Genomic DNA, 21,794 nt, shown 5'->3' on the forward strand with positions numbered 1-21,794 from the left:
ACTTCTTACAAAATTAATAGTTTACAATGATGACATCTTCATAGACCATACTGAGAAGATATGTGAAAATCAAAAAAAGGAAGTAAAAGTGTATAGAAATGTTTAGAAAATGAAAATTCCTGTGTTCCCTATTTAATGGCCTTGCTTAGAAAGAATGTCATCAGAGAACCTACCCCCAAGGCTCCCCCAGACGCCCGTCTCAGCCAGGCCAGCAGCAGCCTCATTTGCCCCATGGCCTTCGTGCTCTCTCTACTGACCGCCCTGGTGATGTTCAGCTATGGCCCTGGTGGATCTCTGGGCTGCGACCTGTCTCAGAACCACGTGTGGATTAGCAAGAAGAACTTCATGCTTCTGGGCCAGATGCGGAGAATCTCCCCTCGTTTCTGTCTGAAGGACAGAAAAGACTTCGGTTTCCCCCAGGACATGGTGGATGACAGCCAGCTCCCGAAGGCCCAGGCCACCTCTGTCCTCCACGAGATGCTCCAGCAGACCTTCCGCCTCTTCCACACAGAGCGCTCCCCTGCCGCCTGGGACACCTCCCTCCTTGACAAACTCCGCACTGGACTCCATCAGCAGCTGGAGGACCTGGACGCCTGCTTGGTGCAGGCGATGGGAGATGAAGAAACTGCCCTGGGAGTGACAGGCCCTACACTGGCCGTGAAGAGGTACTTCCAGGGAATCCACCTCTACCTGAAAGAGAAGAAATACAGTGACTGTGCCTGGGAAATTGTCAGAGTGGAAATCATGAGATCCTTGTCTTCATCGACCAACTTGCAAGAAAGGATAAGAATTATGGATGGAGACCTGGGGTCACCTTGAAATGTTTCTCATTGACTAAGATGCCCTATCACCCTTGCACACATGTCTTTAGTCATTTCAGAAGGCTCTTATTTCAATTTTAATCACAGAATTTATTGTATGAATTCAGCTAATACTTTGTCAGTAGTAATAAGCAAGTATATGTTAAAATTATTCAGCTTCAGGGGCATCAGTCCCTAAGCAATGACTACCCTGTTATTTATTTATTCTGTTTATTTGTTTATTTATTTATTTATGTATTTTATTTCTATATTTTCATATAAATATATTTATACTTACATTGTATTAAAATTTAGAAAATATTCACCTTTCCATTTCATTAAATTTGCATGGTTTTTTATTTATTAAATTCTTATGAGAGAAAACTTCTTGAGTGTTTTAAGTTCTGAAACCTACATTCTTACTTTTTTCTATGTAAATTTATTTCAGACTAGTATTTGTCCATTTTGTCCTTTGGAACAGTCCTACCACTTTCATTTCAGGAAATGCTTGTCAAAAGGTGGAATTCCACGGAATTGAGGGAAGTCCTGGAAATTATGGAGAATGGTTAGTCCTGATGTCAGAGGTGTAACTGATTTATACCACCAGGAAAGAGTGGTCGGTGCAAATACCTGTGGGAAGGAGTCATGTCCTCGAGGGAAGCTGGTGACATATGCTGTTGACTGGCCAATCCTGGCACCTTCCTCCCACCTTCTCCCTGGTCCTGCTTTACTGAACCATTCATCCCTTATACATACCTTTAGACCCTCCAACTCACTGACCAGCCACACAGCTGCTCTGGTTCTGTGCAGGTTTCCAGCTTCAAGGTTTCTGTTAGAGTGAAAGTCATAGGAAGAGAGCACAAGGGAAAGGAGAGTTCTAGGACTTTCAAAACCTCTGAGAAGGAGCCAGGGTTCATGACACTGGATCCCAGCTCTGCTATTAATAGCATTGTGACCTTGACAAATAACACAAACAATAAGCTCACTAGTTTCCTCACCTTTAATATGGGGACAATAGTAGTAATTTTTCATAGGATTATTCTCAGGATTCAATGAGTAAATATACACAAGAGGCACAAAAGTGTGTCTGTCTAAAATAATCAGGACTGTTAGAGTCACAGAGTGGCTACATTCGGGGAGGAGAAGGAGAGCTGCTCTGAGGTAGCAACTGGAAGACAACATAAGAAACATGCTAGGTCCTGGGCAAAATCTATTACGTTTAACTTGGGTGCTAGTTTCACAATGTATTCAGTGTGTGAAATTTCCCTGTGCTGTATGTTGAAGATACTTGCAATTTCTGTGTATTATACTTCTTTTTTAAAAAATAAATTCATTTGTTTATTTACATTTTATTTTTGGCTGCTTTGGGTCTTCGTTGCGGCGAGTGGGGGCTACTCTTCCTTGCCGTGCGCAGGCTTCTCATTGCGGTGGCTTCTCTTGTCACGAAGCATGGACTCTAGGCACGCAGGCTTCAGTAGTTGTGGCACACAGGCTTAGTTGCTCCGCGGCATGTGGGATCTTCCCGGACCACGGCTTGAACTCGTGTCCCCTGCATTGGCAGGCTGATTCTTAACCACTCTACCAGCAGGGAAGTCCTTGTGTATTATACTTCTGAAAGATTTTCTGGGAATTAGTAAAAATTCTTTGACAAAGAAGGATCAGTAGAAAATACTTGGATCTCCTTTAAAAATGAATAATATGGAAATAACAGAGACCTCAAATAATGTAAAAAGTCACAAACATTTTTCATTAATAATATTTGTTGCTTCTTTAGTATGAGAAAGGCACAAAATAGCTTCTGAACTCTTTCACTTTTGGGGCTTTCAGCAGCAACACAGAATCAGGAAGAAAAAAGCAGGAGCTATGAAAGGTAAGGTTCTGCTCTCTAATCCTGGGGTCTCCCGGGTTTGATCTTAGTTCTCTTCTCCATACAGTCCCAGGTCTATAATTACTGGCAATGTCACCTCCTAGAGCCTGTACTCTCAGAAAATAATGGCCCCCCCAGAGGAGAGACTCAGAGCTACAAAGCAAAGAAGTCAGGACCTGGGACACTTCTAACCCACGCTCTGCTCGTCCATGTGAAAGCTGGGCCATGGCACTTACCCATCAAGTGACAGTGTGAGACGTGGTGGAACAATGACTGTTTTGGTGGCAAAAGTTTGGGTAATGACTCAGACAACTTAACCTCCCTAAGTTTCATAGTCTGTGTCTGGGAGAGTCCCAGGATTGTTGTGATGATTGCCTGGGGCAATGTGTGTGAAAGAGCTTTGAAATGACACCGCTCTACACACATGGACCTTACGATTAGTGGCATTGAACCTCTGACCTCGAATTCTAGTTCCTGGGCATTAATCTTGAAAGAATCTCTTCCCAGTAGAACAGTCTACTCAGCATGTGCCACTCTCTCTTTGCTTCCACTCTCGCTAGACACACCCAGGCTCCTATTTTTGGATTGCAGAGCTCACCTGAAAGGCACTCATGTGACACCAGCCCCACCCTCTCTTCAGAAAGGTGATTCATATCTTCTGTCATCTCAGGCATCCCTCTTGCTAGCTGGCCCTGTGGAATTCCAGGGTCCTAGTTCAGCAAGAGGTTGACACGAGGGAGTCCCTTTGGGAACAGAATATGGAAGGAAGCCTTGGGGTAAGGCATCTTCTGAAAACAAAATGGTCTCTCTCAAAAACAGCAAAGTTCATTCTTCACAAGTAAATTGTTTCTTCTAAAAAAGAGTGTTTTCTTTAGTCTCTGCTGCATTTGGGGGAAGGAAGCAGTAGTCCAGGAACTGGGTTTAGAGAAAAGAAGGGGTTCTCCAGTTCTGATTGAGAGCTGACTTTGAGTGTTTGAGGCAGAGGAAGGTTAGGGAGGGAGTCTGACAGTGGCCTTGCACACCCTCTACCATCTCAGCCGCCTTCATTTGTGTCATGATGAATACAGCCCTTCACAAAGCAAATACAAAAGCATAGGAACTTGACAAATGCTGAGGGGCTTTAAAAATTGAGAAAATCCATTAAAGAACGAGTCTCAGGAACTGGACTTCCCAGTCCTTCCCCTTCTCCATCATGATACTGATCTGTAAACAGCCGTGGGTTGGAATGTTTGGCGTTACACAGGCACATAGATTCCCAAATGTCCCAATTAGCCTCTAGGAACAGAGACAAGAAATTTCACATATTCCCCAAAACAGCACTGGAATTTGGCATTCCTGAGGTCTCAAGTTCAGAAGGAAATGGAACAAACCAGAGGACCCCAAATATTTTGATGGAGAATAACTTTCATCTAACTCCAAGGCCTTCTTGCGTCCTGATGAAGGCTGGGCAAAGCAGCTCAGCTCCTTTTAGCCTTAATGAAAGTGTACAGCTGAGGACTTTTCGCCTTTCCTTTCTCATGGGACAGGCTCTGGAGCAGCAGGGATGCAGAACTCCTGGCCATGTTTGTGGTTGAGCAAGCAGGGACAAGAGGAGCCCAAAGGGGAGGCAGAGCGGTATAGGGTCTTAGCAAAGCTGGGAGTGGAACAGCATAGTCTCATCAGGCTTAGGAAAGAGATCTCCATCTACATCAGGTCCCGTAGCACTCAGCTCACTCTCCAGCTACACTTCTTATTCCCACCCAGTAACCTGCACACCGTTAGGGACATCATTGGTCCTCAGAGTTGTTAATAAAAGTGATAAGTGTAATAAGCTTAACATAGTTGTGTCAGTAAAACTGTGTGAAAATGACAGTCTTGCTGCATCTTCTCTTGTGGGTTACTCTTGTCTTCTCAGGCGACCAGTAAATTTGTTAGCTCGGCATCTCCTTAGTCTTCCTTCGGCTTCATGCATGATTTCGGGCAATCGTTTTCTTTTTCCTATAGTACAGTTTTCTCAGCTTTAGAATAGGGATAATGAGACTACTATATTCCATTCAACATACCATCGAATGTTATATGCTCTATATCATGAGAACATAACAAGTCATAAAGTTATCTTAAGTGAGCAGATTATTTTAAGCACCAGGGACATATTAAACATAGCAATGATAGTTGTTATTGTGACAGGTATGCACAAAGGAGTAAAAGCCATTATTTCATGTCCACTCAAAAGATACATAATGTTTTAAGATATTTTTGATGTGGACCATTTTTAAAGTCTTTATTGAATTTGTTACAATATTGCTCCTGTTTTTTTTTATGTTTTGGCTTTTTGGCCCTGAGGCATGTGGGATCTTAGCTCCCCAAGGAGGCATCGAATTCACACCCCCTGCAGTGGAAGGAGAAGTCTTAACCACTGGACCGCCAGGGAAGTCCCCAAAAGATATTGATATAATGCCATATTTGTGCCTTACTGACCTCACAATTTTGTTATGCAAAAATTCTACCTCTGTGAATTAAAATAGGATCATCTTTTTAAGTATTGTGCAAAGCATACAAACACATTTTAAAATTCTACTAGCAAATGCAATATTCCACAGATGTACCAAACACTAGATTACAAATACCTATGGATCTCTAGTGGGCATCAAAACATAATGCAGTCAGTGCATTGGCACAGAAGATATTTACCAATATTAAGTAGAAAGTAATATATTAAGTTTAAATTTACACCATGCTGAAATTAAAAGCATTTTGATGCAGATTACAAATTTTTATGCAACTTATCCATATAAAATGACATTTTGAAGTAGTGAATAAAACTCTCCAATGAAAACCACTGATTATATATACAAAGCTGAATGCTTAATCTATGAAGCCTTAAGGGTCTTCTAAGACCCTTGCTTAAAACAAATGAGAGGAAAAAAATATCTTGAAAATTGAGATTAATTTCTTAAGATACTTACTAGGTCATAAGATATTGCCAATAAGCTACATCTTACTGAGGTTAGAGATCAACGTGAAGCAGCCTTGGCTGACATGTCCGAAGCATCAGATACTTGTTATTATACCCGCCATTTGAAAGTCTGACGCTCATCTGGTCTCCGTGTCACCACCATCCTCTGCTTTTCTGCCCCTCCTTCTCTCCTTCCTTTGTTGACTCCACACTCTCATCTTAGGGAATTGGTGTTCCTCAAAGATCTATGCTAGTCCCGCACTTCATCCTCTCTGCACATATAGTCTCAACCTCCCAAATAGTTCCAAACGTCCTCTCTATGACTGTTGACTTCCATATGCATGTCTCTACCCAGGGTCACATCTCCAAACAAATGTCATTAGCTCCAAACCCTCATATTTACCTGCTACCCTAGATGATCTCCATACATGGCCAAACTTGACCATCATGCAATTACCTGGCAAACGCCTGCAGGCCCCTGGGATGCCAGCTTACCAACTGCTCTTGCAGAAGCTTTCCCTGATCCATGCAAGCCCACATACTCCCAAGAACCTGTACTTTCCCTGTCACAGCATTAGCATTCCTTTCGTTGAACACCTAGTTACCCATATCCCCACCAGACTGCAAGCTCTGTGACAGCGGGCAATGTGTCTACTATTTTCATTGCACCTGGCACCCACCACAGTGCCAACAATAAAAGGGATAGTCACACTTCTTTGTTGAAGTTTAAATTCCATGACTCTATAATATATTTCACAGTTGATTGATCATGCAACTGCTGAAATGGAATCAGCAACCATTAGACATACTTTCTCCAAGAAAGAACAAGTAAAAGAGAATAGCTCCAGCTGCTATAACCTGTCATAATGCCTTGTGCATCTCCTTCATAACCTAAAAAGGGTTTCAAGCTAATTTTTTACTCTTTAAGGCCTGTCTTCTCTGACAGAGTGCTCCATTAAGAAAGTAATATCTTTGTCTTATCTACCAATATATTAAAAAACACAAGTAAAATCCTGAAAGCAGAGATACTTCAAAATATTTTAAGAACCAATGAAATGAATAAAACGATTTACGTTCCTTTTGGATTTTAGGCAGATTAAAGGTTTAAGGACACTCTGATTTTCTTGAAGAGTATGAATTAAACCTAACACTTAAAATATACCTTTTGCACCCCCAAAGCAAAGGAAAACAAGACACAAAGCTGACCATATCATAATATGAAGAATAAATGTGGAAAATATAAAAATCATCATAGAGAAATACATTCTAATTATTACAAATTAAAAATAAATTTTCTCCCCATTCAAAAGTATTGTTTCCACTTACGGTTGAAAAACAATGTGCTGAGATGACTCGATGCATTTACAACTGAATCAGAAGAAAAGTCATTGAACTGAGTGAATATTGATGCGCTAGAGGCCACCTCTAAGCAGAGAAGACTCCATTGTAGAAGATTGGGTCCAGGTCTCCTTTTCCCACTCCTGGGTTCTCTGAGGTTGAACATACAGGGAAAGCACACTCTGATTTTCACGCCTTAACTTCCACTCTCATATTGTCCTGGGCACAGCGGCTGTGGACTTTCTTTTCAGATCGAGCCTGGTCCTTTGGAAGTTCTTCAAAGTCAGGCTGGAGTCCTCATTGCCCAGCAGGGTCTTTTCCTCTCCATCTCCTGCACCAAACTAGTCTCCAGATCTGCCCACTGTTGATCAAGCCCACTGAGGAATTTCAGCTGTTTGTGCTGAAGACGATGGAGAAGTGCTGTATCGTCTCATGGAGAATGAGGCGGCCTGAGCGTTTTGGAACTGGCTGTCAGCCAGCTGGTGCTGATGGAACCTGAAAACCTTCTTGTCCTTCAGGCAGGAAAACAAAGAAGATTCTCCCTGTTAGGGGCAGGACTGTGAGGGTCTCCTGCTTTGGCAGGCTGTGGTTCTGGGCCAGGTGACAGCTAAGGGTGCACACAGAGCTGGAGAACATCATCCTGGGTGTCCTCAGTGAGGAGGGTGGCAGGCCCCGGCGAGCCTGGTGATGCAGGTGTCTGGCTGTGGGAGCCTGTATCCAGCTGCTCTGAGTACCTGCCTGCAAATGAGATTCTTAAATAAGCCATTTATGGGCAACATGGAATGTCACAACTTCAATTCTTTTATTACACTGGACATTAAACACGCTCCTGGAACATGAAAGAGTATCGGTCCAATAGGATGTATTCATCTAAATGAGACCCAAGGTTGAAATAAAAACCTGAGTCTCAATATATCTCTTTTTCAGTTCTAATACGAATACTTAGAGGTTTGACCCTGTACTCTATTTTGCCACTTCTTAAATTGCACCAAAATACAACTAGCCTCACCTCTCTGCATTCTCCTCTAAAGGGACTCATACATTAGATTTAAATTCTTCCACATTTCTTTACAGGACCATAGCTCACAGTTTCTGACAGTTTACAGATAATGGTGACATAAAAATGAACAGCAAGGGTGAATCCATGCAGTTCTCTTCATTCTGTCACCAGAAATGTTTTGACTGCATATATATGTGACAATGCGCTTGGCAATGTGGATTCCAGGAAAGTGAGGCAGGGGTGGTGACCGCCCTCCAGGGAGCAGGGAGGACAGACTTTAGAGGCAGGATTAGGATGAGGGAAGCACCACGTGCTCAGTGCAGCTGAGGGCCAGTGCTCAGAGCTGATGAAGAGGAGGGGCTGGGAGCAGCAGAAGGCTCCACTCTGACAAAAATCTGGGGCTCCTCAATTTAAATGACATCAGATTTTCATTTCCTCTTTTAAGAAATGGAGACACCTTTAGTTGTGGTCACACAAGACATTGCCTAGATCAAATAAAATAAAGTTTGCAAAGTACAGGCTGAGAATTTGAACAGAGTGAATGATAGCAGCCCTTTGTATTAATATAACAAATGGTAACCTGTATAGTCCACCCTCAGCCCAGCCAAGAGAAGCTCTGACTACAGGTTCCTTAACACTCAGGGGTCTGCATGTTGAGGCCCCCAAATGCAAACTCTAGGAGAGGGATTGCCTGTAGGCCTGCGAAGGAGTAGAGACCTAGTCTCCACCCTTAGAGCAGTGCCCCGTACATTAAGGAGAGAAATCCTACGGCAGCTGAAGCTCTTTGCAGCATCTAAGAAAGTGTTTTGACCTCCTCCCCACAAGAAAAAAAAAAAAAAGGCTACTCTGTGACTAGTATGAATGAGATAAATAGTCCTTTTCCTCACCTTATTTTGTTTCACACCACCTCTGGTGTTAATTTTTAAGACACAGATTAAATTATACCTTAAAAACAAACACATAACCTCAGAGAAAACGATCAGATTTGTGGTTACCATAGCCAAGGGGGTGTGAGTTGAGAAAATCAGATGAAGGCAATGAAAAGCGTTTTTTCTTCCTATAAAAAAAGACATTAAAATAATGTTGTAGAGACCAGGAAAATGGTAAGAAATATATATATGGGGGAGAGATGATGAGAATTAAAGCATTCCTAGATTTTCAGCCATGGAACAGCACAATACTCTAATTCAAAAGCTATTTCCCGGGTTAGCATTAGGGCAACGTTAAGCTAGTACTTCTCTAAAGCACGAATGGTAAGAAGGCACCAAATCTAAGTCATCGAGATAAAGGATGTTTTCATGCAATATTTATAATGAAAATTAATACCAAAATATGCACGAGGAACAAAATATAAAACTTTTAAGTAAAGAAATGAAGTTGACCTCCATTTGCATGGCCCTGACAGTCTTACAAAGTAAGCCTTCAGGACGTAAATGAAATCTGCTTGTACACACCAACTCTTCTTTGTAAACTTATAGTCAAGGTGAGGTCCTGGGAAAGACATTTCAGGAACATGAGTTAAAAATCAGTTCAGATAATCACGGGGTCATTAGAAATTGTCAAATATGGTAATTCCCTCAATTAAAACCAAGTGAAAAAGTAATCTTGAAAATATTAATGAGTTGCCTTCCATTAAAGATAGAAAAGTAAAACTATATTAAATACTTGGGGCTTCCCAATACTTGGGGCTTCCCTGGTGGCGCAGTGGTTAAGAATCCGCCTGCCGACTCAGGGGACTCGGGTTTGAGCCCTGGTCTAGGAAGATCCCACATGCTGTGGGGCAACTAAGTCCATGTGCTGCTACTACTGAGCCTGTGCTCCTCAACAAGAGAAGCCACCACAATGAGAAGCCTGCGCACCGCAATGAAGACTGAACCCAGCCTAAGATAAATAAACAAATAATTATATTAAATACTTACTTTAGTATAAAGACAATATAGTTTAAATAAAGTTTAATAAAATGCTATATTTTAATATGAAAATACATTTTAATATTCTATGCTTAATATTGAAAATATTTTAACATAAATTTATAAAAATATGAAACATTTAAAATATTTAATTTAAATATGATATGAATTAAGTTAAATATAAAATTAATTTTAAAATGTAAAAAATAAAAGGCTGTGAGTTTTTTTAATATTCCTACTTTTCAGATATTCAATACTTTCTCCCTCACTTTAACGCTGTATCCTTGAAAAACACCATGAAGTCCCAGAGAATCTACAGGGGCGCTCAGCTCCCGCGTCCTCGGCCCCGGTGGTGGCCGCGCCCCGACTCACCCCTCAGGGCGTCCCCAACACCGTCCTGTCGTCCCATCGCCGTCGCCGCGTTCCCCTTTCTCTGGGCCTTCGCCGTCTCGCGCCAGAAACGAGCCCGAATCTGAAAAATCGGCTCCCCTTTCTCTGAGGCTAGGAATCGCTCTGATTCCCCACCTCAGACCGCTCAGAAAAAGGCTTCTTTCCCAAAAATTGCCTCGCTCAAGTTTCTGTGAGAAAATAAAGCGCAAAACTCAGGGGAAGCCTGAAAATGCAAGGTTCTTGTTCCCAGCCAGACAAAAATGTCTCTGGCGAGGCCGCGACAAGGCTTCCTCTTCAACACTCAGCACCGAGAAAACGAAGGTGTTTCGCGCACTATGCTGATTATTAAAGCAGCCTCAGGGACTACTTTTCGCCCTGTCTCTCGAGCTGCAGGAGACAACTGCAGACGGCAAACTTAATAGTCGGCGTTTCCCAAACAAACCCTGCGCCCTCTACCGGCCGCCTAGGGAAGGACGCTGTCCACAGTTCCAGGGAAGGAAGCTTCGCGCTAATTGTTTGGCGGTGCCCACGCGTCTCCTGGCGGCCGTCTAGTGAATCACTCATTCTTAATGGCCCAGATCTATTTGCTAGTGGCAGGAGTGATGCTCTGCTCTATCCCTGCTTACTCTCTTGGCTGGAACTTGCCTAGAAGCCATAGCCAGGAAAACAAGGACGTCTTCCAACATTTGGAACAGATGCAAAGGATCCCCTCTCAGTGGTGCCTAAAGGACAGAACCGACTTCAAATTTCCTTGGAAAAGAGAGAATATCACCCCAATCCAGGTGACTCAAGGCACCTGTCACCACCATCTGATGCTCCAGCAGATCTTCAACCTCTTCACCACGGAGGACAGCCGTGTTGCCTGGAGCAACACCCTCCTCGATAAACTTCTCTCTAGCCTTCATCTGAGGCTGCACCGACTGGAGCAGATGAAAAAAGACAATCTGGATTGTCGAGATTTGGGACGTGCTGCCCGGGAGTATTTCCATGGAATCCGTGTCTATCTGAAGGCAAAGGAATACAGCTCCTGTGCCTGGGAGGTTGTCAGAGTGGAAATTAAAAGGTGCCTTTCCCTTATGTAAGAATCCTCAAAGAAATGTCAACAAATATAGAATATTTTTTATACTCGTGACACTTCTCATTCAATTACATTAGTGTTCAAGTCCAACGCAATCTCGACTTGTGTTTCCTCACAGGCTGAAAAAAGTCTGAAATGAAAATCATGATTTTAAAAAAGGTTTTGACAGAACACAATCTCTTTTCTTGTATAAATAATTTTATAACGTAATTTAAAAGATCACTTTAAGTTTTGGCACAGGTATTTGCTATTTTCAACACATGAAGTATAGCAAGGTTTTTTGGATAGTGTGGTGTTAAAGATATTTGTCAGTTAACTTAATGCTGACTGCCGTAACGGGTAAACAGAATGCTGTCAGGAATTTGATCATAATAGAATCTTACCTTTCCCTGGTATAAGAACACAAGGCAGGCATTCCTGATCAGATGGATGTTCTAAGTTGCTCTCCAAAGAGTGATTCGGGGACATGGGTACCCCCTGTTTTGTGGATTTGTCCATCATCAACAGGTGACTGCAAATTTTTCTGCAGTATTTGAGTCTATTCCACTCAGTGGTAAAGGGAAAAAGTCTGGTGCATCACATGGGACGTTTTCAAGGGCCAGGACTATACAGGGCAAGAGCACTTCTGCTCACATTACATGGCCTGGATTTATCCTCGTGGAAATCTCACTGCAAAGAAGTTGGCAAATTATTGGATGATTAATAGACGAGGAGACAAGTTCAGTGCATAAGACCACTTTTCATCTTTACACTATTTGTCCTAATGAAGTTCTGAGTGGGGTGGAGGGGAACAACTAATGTTCTTGCTTGCAAACACCTCATTAAAAAACAATCTGACCCACAGAGAAAGAGAAATATCACTTATATGTGGAATCTTAAAAAAATGATACAAATGAAGTTATTTACAATACAGAAACGGACCCACAGACTAACAGAAGAAACTTATGGTTACCAGGGGGGAAGGGTGGGGGAGGGATAGTTGGGGAGTTTAGGATTGACATGTACACAATGCTATATTTGGGATGGATGGCCAACAGGGACTTACTGTATAGCACAGGGAACTCTGCTCAATATTATGTGGCCACCTAGATGGGAGGAGAGTTTGAGAAAGAATGGACGCATGAATGTGTGTGGCTGAATCACTTTGCTGTACACCTGAGGCTAGCACAGCATTGTTAATCAAATATACTCCAGTATGAAATAAAAAGTTAAAAAAATCTCATCCTGTAGTTCTGCCTTAAAAGAAAGAAAACAGTCAAGTTTGGATATTTATTCTCAGACTCAGTGGTATTATGATTTCATGTATTTTTATTGTTCATTTGCTGAAATAAAGAAAATTTTAAAAAAACACAGAAACCCACAATCAGACCCAAATTCTTATTCCACAAGTTCAGCTTGGGGAAGATGACACGGATGTCACTCAGAGTTCACAGCATCATAGACTGTTGGAAAGAAGCATTCAAATGGATGCCCAAAGGCATAGCCTATGAGGAAAATATCCACAAATGTAGACACAAGTTGTTTCCTTATTGCCTGAGGGAGACGAGAAAAGTATGATCAGGCAGCTCCTTGCAAGTACTTGAGGATGACTGAAGAGAAAATGGAGAGCAACTCTTCCATTTGCGTCCAGGCCCAGACTCTCATCCTGATCTTCTAAGTATTGAAAATGCAAACTTGAAGAAGAAAATATTCCTGCAAATGATCTCTAAAAAAATATCTCACACAATATTCCATTATCACGTCCCTTGTAGAACCATGAAGAATTTCCAAAGTCTCTGTAGATTATCGTCCTTTCATATCATATCTAACTAATATATGTTGGTATTCTTCCTTCTCCTATTACTATCATCACTGGTCCCTTCATGAGTATGTATTGAGCTCCTGAAATGACAGGGACTGGACTAGCTGTCTAGGAACCGGGCTTGGGTAAGATGATGCCTCTCACTTTAGGTATTTTACAGACCTCTGCGAGGTATTCTGAGGACACAATAGGTCAGGTCATGTCTTACTATTTGGGCTTCTTCAACAAAAGAGCATAGACTGGGTGGTTTGTAAAGAGCAGAAATGTATTGCTCACAGTTCTAGAGTCTGGAAATCCAAGATCTGGGTGTCCGCGTGGTCCAGTTCTGGTGAGAGCCTGCTTCAGGTCTCACACTGCAGAGTTCTCCTTGTATCATCATACAGCAGGAGAGGGCGGCATTTATCTCTGAACTCTTTGATAAGGGTGCTAATTCCATTCGTGAGGCCTCCATCTTCCCACCTTAATCAGGTCCCAAAGGGCCAGCCACCTGATACCATCACTTTGGGGGTTAGGACTTCCAAATACGAATTGTGTGGGGACGGAAACATTCAGACCAGAAAGGGCATTGAAGGCTACATGTCTTGGCAACCAGAAGACAGAATATATTCATGTAAATAAAGAAGAAGGAGCCATTTATCAGGCCAAAAGAGCAGACCGAGGACTCAGAATCCAAACTCTTGACTTTCAACCTGCAGTAATGCTTTAATTATTATGTGTCAAAATTTGGAAATCAAACTGAAATGGACCCCATCGTCCCTTGAAAGGGAATGAAGACACAGGATGAAAATGATCATTCATCAGTCTTTGTGAGGAGTCTCCAAAGAATCTCAGGATATAGGTAGTCATTGCCACATCCGTAAAGATCCACCAAAGAGTAACCTGGTTAATTGTCTGGTTGCTGTGACCTGTGTGAATCAGGGAGAGTTTGAGTTCAGATACATGGCTCTGTATGTGACACCAATCTGGTTATTTTCTGTCATGACCTAGTAGAGGACAAATTAGCGACGAGGCCATCCTCTGAGTTTAATAGAGTGCCGGGCCAAGGCTGAAAATTGTGCTGCTCTTACAACTTGAATCCCCAGAGCCATATGCACCTTGAAGGAAAGAGAATCCTAGTGGTTTTAGCAACAAACTCAGTAGGCATGACTGATACCAGTAGGAGTAGAGTGGGAATACCAGCCACTGTCTATTATAATCCCAGCAAATACGACCGTGATAAAGGAAAATAGCTTGGTCATTCGTAACTGCCTTCCAGTGGGAGGAGAACATCTGAGAAACTGCTTTAGTAAAAAGTACCTGTTGCGTGATTACACTGGGCCTGGTGCCGAGGATACCACAGAGAATACGAAAGAGTCCAGTTGCTACAGAGCTGATTTGCCAAAGATAGTCACATACCTATTATTTATTGAAAGATCGGAATTACAGAGGGCTGAGGCCACAGAACATCCACTGCAAAATAAAAGAATTCATGATCAGAGTTGAAAGTTAATTCTTTCCATGATACCAATCAATATTTATCCAGTTCTCAATTAATTACAAAGATGGTTTTCTTTTGTTTGAAAAGAATAGGCTTGGATTGGAACCTCTGACAGTCCTTTGGGGAATCTGAAATTCAATGCAAAAATACAGAGAAAGATGCAAACCGATGATGATTCCTAAATCATCTGGGAGCAGATCGCTCCCACGGGTGCAAACATTAGTTCTTAGGGGTGCGAACAAATCTTAGCTACTACAATGGTGGGTGGCATTCCAAAGGTCAACCCTATCCAGCAAAATCTCATTCCTCTGTATTCATTTTTCTCTTTGGGTTTTCTTGTGTATGAGATGAGAGGCATTGACATTGAGTGCATGGAAGATACACAATATGCAGGATCAATGCTACAAGCTATGGTGGCTTGATGTTTCATTAGAGGACTTTCTCTCCATCATATGCTTGAACACAAAGTCATAATGTGAGAGGTGCCCTCTGCTTACTTATGAGCTGTCCTTGTCTGTCTTGTGGATTTTGCTTATGTTTGAGCCTCAGTGTGATGTGGGCATCGGGAATTAAGCACAAATAGGTTGTATTTTATTATTTAATTCTAAAAAAGATATCTAGGAGATCAATAATTACGTCTAGTCCTAAAGAGAAAAAGTTGTTGACAATATCTAGAGGAATATCTAGCAGCTAGTGAAGTTAGAAATCATTTTATGATATGAATCAAAACTAATAATTACTTAAAAATAAACGTTAAGAAAATCATTTAAATTTTCAATGCTTTTAGCAGTTTTGATAGATTTTAAAATATATCTATACAATGGTATTCTTGTGAAGTATCTGTATAAATTTTTAGTGAATATGTAATTTGATACATTCCTATTTATTAAGTAAATGTATTACATTAAAAGTCATTCTGCACACTTAACCAAAATGTTAAATTAATTGCAGTAGCTTTTACAGCTAATTTTTAGCCTAATTTTTTTTGTCATACTCACCCCTGCATCAAATAAAAAGAAAAGACTTTTCACTTTCTTTTTCTATTTATAAAGTAGAGATATGCATGGAGTACACATCAATGTACACAGTATATCTGTGTATCAAAATTTCATAGGGGGGCCATATGGAAAAAAAATATCTAGAAAGGTTCTGTGGGCAGGAGAAGGGGAGGCAAGGATAAAAAACAGTGGTTGAGAAACCCTGCCCTAACCTATCTGAAGAGTGCAAAATGAAAAGCAAAAACAGAAGTAGAAAGTAAGAGGGAACATTCAGAAAATGGAAACGAATGGGTTCCCATTTAAGACCCAGGCCTGAAGGAAGGTCTTCAGAGAACCTAGAGAGCAGAGTTCACAGAGTCCCCCACCTCTGCCAGGCCGGCAGCATCTACAGGGTCCCCGATGGCCCCAACCGTGTCCTTACTCCTGGCCCTGGTGCTACTCAGCTGCAACTCCAACTGCTCTCTGGGCTGCGACCTGCCTCAGACCCACAGCCTGACGAACACGAGGGCCCTGATGCTCCTGCAACAAATGAGGAGAATCTCCCCCTTCTCCTGCCTGAAGGACAGAAATGACTTTGGATTCCCCCAGGACGCGTTTGGAGGCAACCAGTTCCAGAAGGCTCAAGCCATCGCTGTCGTCCATGAGATGATCCAGCAGACCTTCCAGCTCTTCAGCACAGAGGGCTCGGCTGCCGCTTGGGATGAGACCCTCCTGGACAAGTTCTGCACTGCACTTTATCAGCAGCTCACTGACCTGCAAGCCTGTCTGATGCAGGAGGCGGGGCCGGAAGGGACTCCCCTGCTGAAGGAGGACTCCATCCTGGCTGTGAGGAAATACTTCCACAGAATCACTGTCTATCTGCAAGAGAAGAAGTACAGCCCTTGTGCCTGGGAGATTGTCAGAGCAGAAGTCATGAGATCCTTCTCTTCATCAACAAACTTGCAAGAAAGCCTCAGGAGGAAGGAATGACACACACCTGGTTCAACACGGAAATGATTCTCACTAACGAGACCACACTTCACCTGTGCTGCCATGTCAAAGACTCTCATTTCTGCTCTCATCATGTCCTGAATTGAATTAATTTGTCATGTGTTTTCAGGAATATTAAGCAACATGATGATCTACGCTACAGGCACTCGTCCCTCATAGATGCCCATGCTGATCTATCTACTTACTTACCTACTTAAATATTTAGTTATCTATTTTAATATTTATTTTACTATTTATAAAGATTTAAATTATTTTTATTTACATAATATTATGTGCATGTATACATTGTGGTTAAGAGAAAAAATATATACTTTGTATTAACTCAGTTTACGAGTTTTCTTTGTTCATTAAATTCTTACTAGAGAAAACTTCCTGTTTTGCTTTTTTTCTTTAAAAAAGAAACACCAAGGAGCTTCCCTGGTGGCACAGTGGTTGAGAGTCCGCCTGCTGATGCAGGGTACACAGGTTCGTGCCCCGGTCTGGGAAGATCCCATATGCCGTGGAGCAGCTGGGCCCGTGAGCCATGGCCGCTGAGCCTGTGTGTCCAGAGCCTGTGCTCTGCAATGGGAGAGGCCAAAACAGTGAGAGGCCCGCGTACCACCAAAAAAAAAAAAGAAAGAAACACCAAGCCTGAATGTGCAACCTGATTAAAGAATGTATCTTACAATTCCTTGACCCATCATTACAATTTTCACATTAGAAATAAAAATAGACTTCTTCTAGCCAGGTCGTGTGTTGCCCTCAGGACCTAGAGGTGAACATAACTAATCCAATTCTGCTTTGGGTAACTTTGATTGTTTTTTTGAAAGGAAAGTAACCTAAAAACAATAATCAGTTGATACAGGGACTTCCTTGGTGGTACAGTGTTTAAGACTCTGCTCTCCCAATACAGGGGGCCCGGATTCCATCCCTGGTCAGGGAACTAGATCCTGCATGCCGCGACTAAGAGCCCACATGCCGCAAGCAACTAAAGGATCCTGAATGCTGCAACCAAAGATCCCGAATGCCGTGATGAAGATCCTGCACGCAGGAATGAAGATCCCGTGTGCCGCAACAAAGACCTGGCACAGCCAAATAAATAAATAAGCATTTTTAAAAAATCAGTTAATTCACAATTAAATTTAATTATTTTTAAAATAGTACTAATGTGTAGTAGAAATTAATATCAGTTAAATTTAGTGCTACAGTGAGAAGGTGGGAAAATGGAATTCCCCCAGCAGAAGGTAGATCATGTCATGCGTGGATATAGAAATTAAAGCAGTAGCTATTACCTATAGTTAACTAGTAGACATTTCAGTGCAAATGTCCATTGGATACTGGAGATGGCAATTTATAAGCAATTCCGTGAAGTGTAAAGCATGGAACAGGAGAAGGGATCAAATAGGAGGAGAGTATAATGAGAAAAGGACTGAAAATTGAATACTAAGACCTCAACGTTAAAAGGGAGGGAACGCTACAAAGGAAAGCAAGGGGAATGGCCATATGTTAACAGGACAAGAGAGAAAGGTGAGAAGACCATGTTTGAAAGACTGAAACTGCTTAGAAGATTCAATGCCTTCGTGAAAACGTAGATGGAAAGTGCTCCTACATTGGGAAAAGAGATGGCATTGGTCACTTAGTGACAGCTTGTTTGGTAGAATTAATCAGCAGAACCCATACTGGAGCAAGAGGAAGGGTAACAAGGGAAGAACTTCCATTGTCATTATTTCACCTGGGGGGTCACTTTACTTCTTTCACTCTCATCATAGTCAGATTTGCATTTGTTTTCCTTTTACCTCAGTACATCAAATGCAAGAAGAGCTTTCCAAGAAAGTTGAATGGAGAAGCAAATCAATGATGTATTGAACATTATGGAAAATCATGGTATGGGCCCTTTATGTTTCCATTTTTGCTTCCCTCTTAAGATACTCAACTCAAGATGATAAAGGAAGTAATTCAGTAGTAGCAAGACAAACCCTGCCCAGAAAAATACTAAATGAAAAAGAACGTATAACATTACAAAGACTCTGACACCAGGAAAGCAGAGAAGGCTAATTTTATCTAGCATCCTATGCCCTACATTTTCACCACCCTACGTCTTCACCGGGAGATGGAGAATGATGAACGAAGAGGCTCAGTAGAAATGTACTGAATCGTCTAATGATGCTTAATAATTACTTCAATATAAGGGTCTGACACGAGGTCAGTAGAAGCTTCTGCTGGGAGGTCTAATGGAAAATCTAAGAATACTCTTTGTTAATAATTATTTGGAATAATTATTATGAACTCTGTACTAATGATAAAATGGTGAACAAGATATAGACCTGTCACCTATGGTGGTTACTTGTCAAACAGGTCTAATCAATCCATTTTCAAAAAGACCAGTCCCAAAAGATAAGCCAGCTTCGCTGATATGGAAAATAAAGAGGGCAGAAACAGAGCCCAGGACTAGAAGTAAACACAGCCAACCTCTTAGCAAGATAAATGTAAATCCTCACCCTAAAGGCCAATTTACCTCAGTTCCTTTTACCCCATACATCATGTTCAACTTTCAACAGAAACTTACCATACTAAAAGGTGAAAAACAGAGTTTGAAGAGACAGAGCAAGTATCAGAACTAGACTTATATACAGGAGAGATTTAGAAATGATCAGACTAGGAGTCAAAATGATAGAGACTAACGTGCAAAGGGCTCTAATATAGTCATCTATTTATTCTCCTACTTTATCTCAGTCATACCATGTATGGTATTTTAAATAGTTCTGTTCATATAATATCATGTTCAACTTTATAGTGTATTCAATATAATAAAATATGCTTACCTCTATATTGTTTCAAATTATTTTCTTGTTTAATTTATGAAACTCTCCCCCAGATGACATCTTGGATATTTTTAGTCTAACAAAAAGAAGTAGCTTTAATTTGCAAGGCATACTGAAACATGGATGGTAAATTCTACTCATCATTCATTTATTTCAGTGGTTTATATTTTATATATATATATATATTTTTTTTTTTGCAGTACGTGGGCCTCTCACTGTTGCGGCCCCTCCCGCTGCGGAGCACGGGCTCCGGACGCGCAGGCTCAGCGGCCATGGCTCACGGGCCCAGCCGCTCCGCGGCACGTGGGATCCTCCCGGACCGGGGCACGAACCCGCGTTCCCCGCCTCGGCAGGCGGACTCTCAACCACTGCGCCAGCAGGGAAGCCCTATATTTTATTTTTAAAAATTTAATTATTTTTCGCCTGCTGGGTCTTTGTTGCTGTGCGCAGGCTTTCTCTAGTTGTGGCGAGCAGGGGCTACTCTTCGTTGTGATGCACGGGCTTCTCATTGCGATGGCTTCTCTTGTTGTGGAGCACGGGCTCTAGGCGTGTGGGTTTCAGTCGTTGCGGCGCGTGGGCTCAGTAGTTGTGGCTCGCGGGCTCTAGAGCACAGGCTCAGTAGTTGTGGCCCACGGGCTTAGTTGCTCCGTGGCATGTGGGATCTTCCTGGACCAGGGATCGAACCCATGTCCCCTGCAATGGCAGGCAGATTCTTAATCACTGCACCAGCGGGGAAGTCCCAGGTTATATTTTAAAACTTCATATTTCTATATCGGATATATGATAGTTCTGAGAATACAGAGGTGAAAAAAGAAAATGCCAAACCTATTCTTCTGGAGAGTTCTGTTTGGAAAAGATAAAAGATATAAAAAAAGTAATCATGCTAAATTATTTCAATTAAGTTTCCTATTACAATGAGAGATAGGGAAAAGGGGATTCTCTCACCAGAATTTGGAATGAGGCATCTCAAGAAGGGGAGAAAGCACATGGACTCCATAAAGTGGCCAAGAAACATCTAAAGACAGACTTCCCATTGGAAGCAGCATATGTGGATGTCATTCCGAAGGAGTAGAGTGTAGGACGAGATGACGACCGAAAGCTCATGAGGACCTTCAACTTTTAAGAGTGAGAAAGAGAAGGAGAGTCTGAAGAGGGCACAAAGGCGGAGTAGCCAGTGCACTTAGGAGTCAACCAAGGAAAAATAATCTTCAGAAAGCACCAAAGAAGAAAACAAAGAGCTTGAGAATTACAGAGGATGGAAGTTAAATAATTATTTATATGTGATATGGGTTTCTGCATTGAGTCTAGATTCTGCCAGGACACACGTGTGATGCTGGGGAATCACTTAACTTCCCTGAGTCTCAGTTTCCTCAAATATAAAGTACGGAAAATATTCCTAGAGTTGTATTGAATATTAGACCAACCAGAATATTTAAGAACACTTAGCAGAGTATCATCCACAGAGTGAGGGCTAAACAGGTACTGAGTTGTTTCCTATATTTTTCATATAGGTCTAAATGGGAAAAATGAATTCTCCTCCCCGCCTCTCTGTCACTGACTGCAAAACAATGACAGCCTAAAAATCAGAACTGGGAGAAAGGGTGTCATCAATTGTATGTAATTTTATATACAATAATATACATATATGGTACATATATATGAATACATAGTATAAAATATGCTACATATAAAATATACCATATATCTATCTGCTGATTCTGATACAAGGCACAATTCCCCTTCCTCTCTGTTTTCCTGGATCCCATTCTTTCACTAAAATATCACAATCATTCAGTTCCTCCGGGTGTAGAAATCCATAGTGTACTTTCCCCATTCACTCTGCATTAAGCTGTACTGCCCATTCATACAGCTGTTTCTTTCTCCATTAGGGTTTCTGGCTGTCAATTTCCCCTTAAGACTACAAAGCCACCAATGGAAAGCAGAAGCTGAGAGAAAGTTCTAGCCTTGTCAGAAACTCTCATATGACTCCACACTCCCCGCCTGCCAAGCACTGCAGGTCCAGACTGTCCACTCTCCCAGAGAAACACAGTAAATAGATGGCACCCTGCCCAACACTGAACAATGGTGGAGAATCCAGGAGCTCACCTGTGCCTCTATTTGCACACTTCCACGTGCTGACTGCACTAGGAGGAACTCACCTGGTTCAGGACTCTTATTTGCTCAAAAAGCCCAAAGCGCAGGAAACATGGACTTGAAAGGCAGCAGCAGCTTGAGAACTTGGAAGGAGAACAGAGATGTTTAAAGCGTTCACTGGAACAGCGGCAGGTCCTCAGGACATGGAAGAACACAGATGAGCTGCACTGAGGCAAGTGTTTCTCCAGAACATTCCTTTTCAGAGAAGAAAACATTGAGGTGCATGCAATAGCACAGAGTTCTCCCAGAAAGACG

The 21,794-nt window shown here is 41.9% G+C and overlaps 3 protein-coding genes across 3 annotated transcripts; all 3 read left to right on the top strand.

The window, feature by feature from the left end:
• The first annotated feature begins 231 nt into the window (after positions 1–231).
• LOC136124260 (interferon omega-1-like) lies at positions 232–819 on the top strand. The gene has a single exon (XM_065878810.1). The coding sequence runs from the start codon at positions 232–234 to the stop codon at positions 817–819; it is 588 nt and encodes a 195-aa protein (XP_065734882.1).
• A 9,990-nt stretch (positions 820–10,809) lies between these two features.
• Positions 10,810–11,322, top strand: LOC136124620 (interferon omega-1-like). Its single transcript, XM_065879393.1, has one exon. The coding sequence runs from the start codon at positions 10,810–10,812 to the stop codon at positions 11,320–11,322; it is 513 nt and encodes a 170-aa protein (XP_065735465.1).
• A 4,671-nt stretch (positions 11,323–15,993) lies between these two features.
• LOC136124433 (interferon alpha-1-like) lies at positions 15,994–16,563 on the top strand. Its single transcript, XM_065879143.1, has one exon. The coding sequence runs from the start codon at positions 15,994–15,996 to the stop codon at positions 16,561–16,563; it is 570 nt and encodes a 189-aa protein (XP_065735215.1).
• The last annotated feature ends 5,231 nt before the right edge of the window (positions 16,564–21,794 follow it).

The sequence above is a fragment of the Phocoena phocoena genome, chromosome 6 (genome assembly GCF_963924675.1).
Source record: "Phocoena phocoena chromosome 6, mPhoPho1.1, whole genome shotgun sequence".
NCBI classification, from domain to species: Eukaryota; Metazoa; Chordata; class Mammalia; order Artiodactyla; family Phocoenidae; genus Phocoena; species Phocoena phocoena.

Bases quoted from the DNA above. Each gene is read 5' to 3' on its own strand.
- LOC136124260 (XM_065878810.1), top strand. From the start codon at position 232: ATGGCCTTCGTGCTCTCTCTACTGACCGCCCTGGTGATGTTCAGCTAT.
- LOC136124620 (XM_065879393.1), top strand. From the start codon at position 10,810: ATGGCCCAGATCTATTTGCTAGTGGCAGGAGTGATGCTCTGCTCTATC.
- LOC136124433 (XM_065879143.1), top strand. From the start codon at position 15,994: ATGGCCCCAACCGTGTCCTTACTCCTGGCCCTGGTGCTACTCAGCTGC.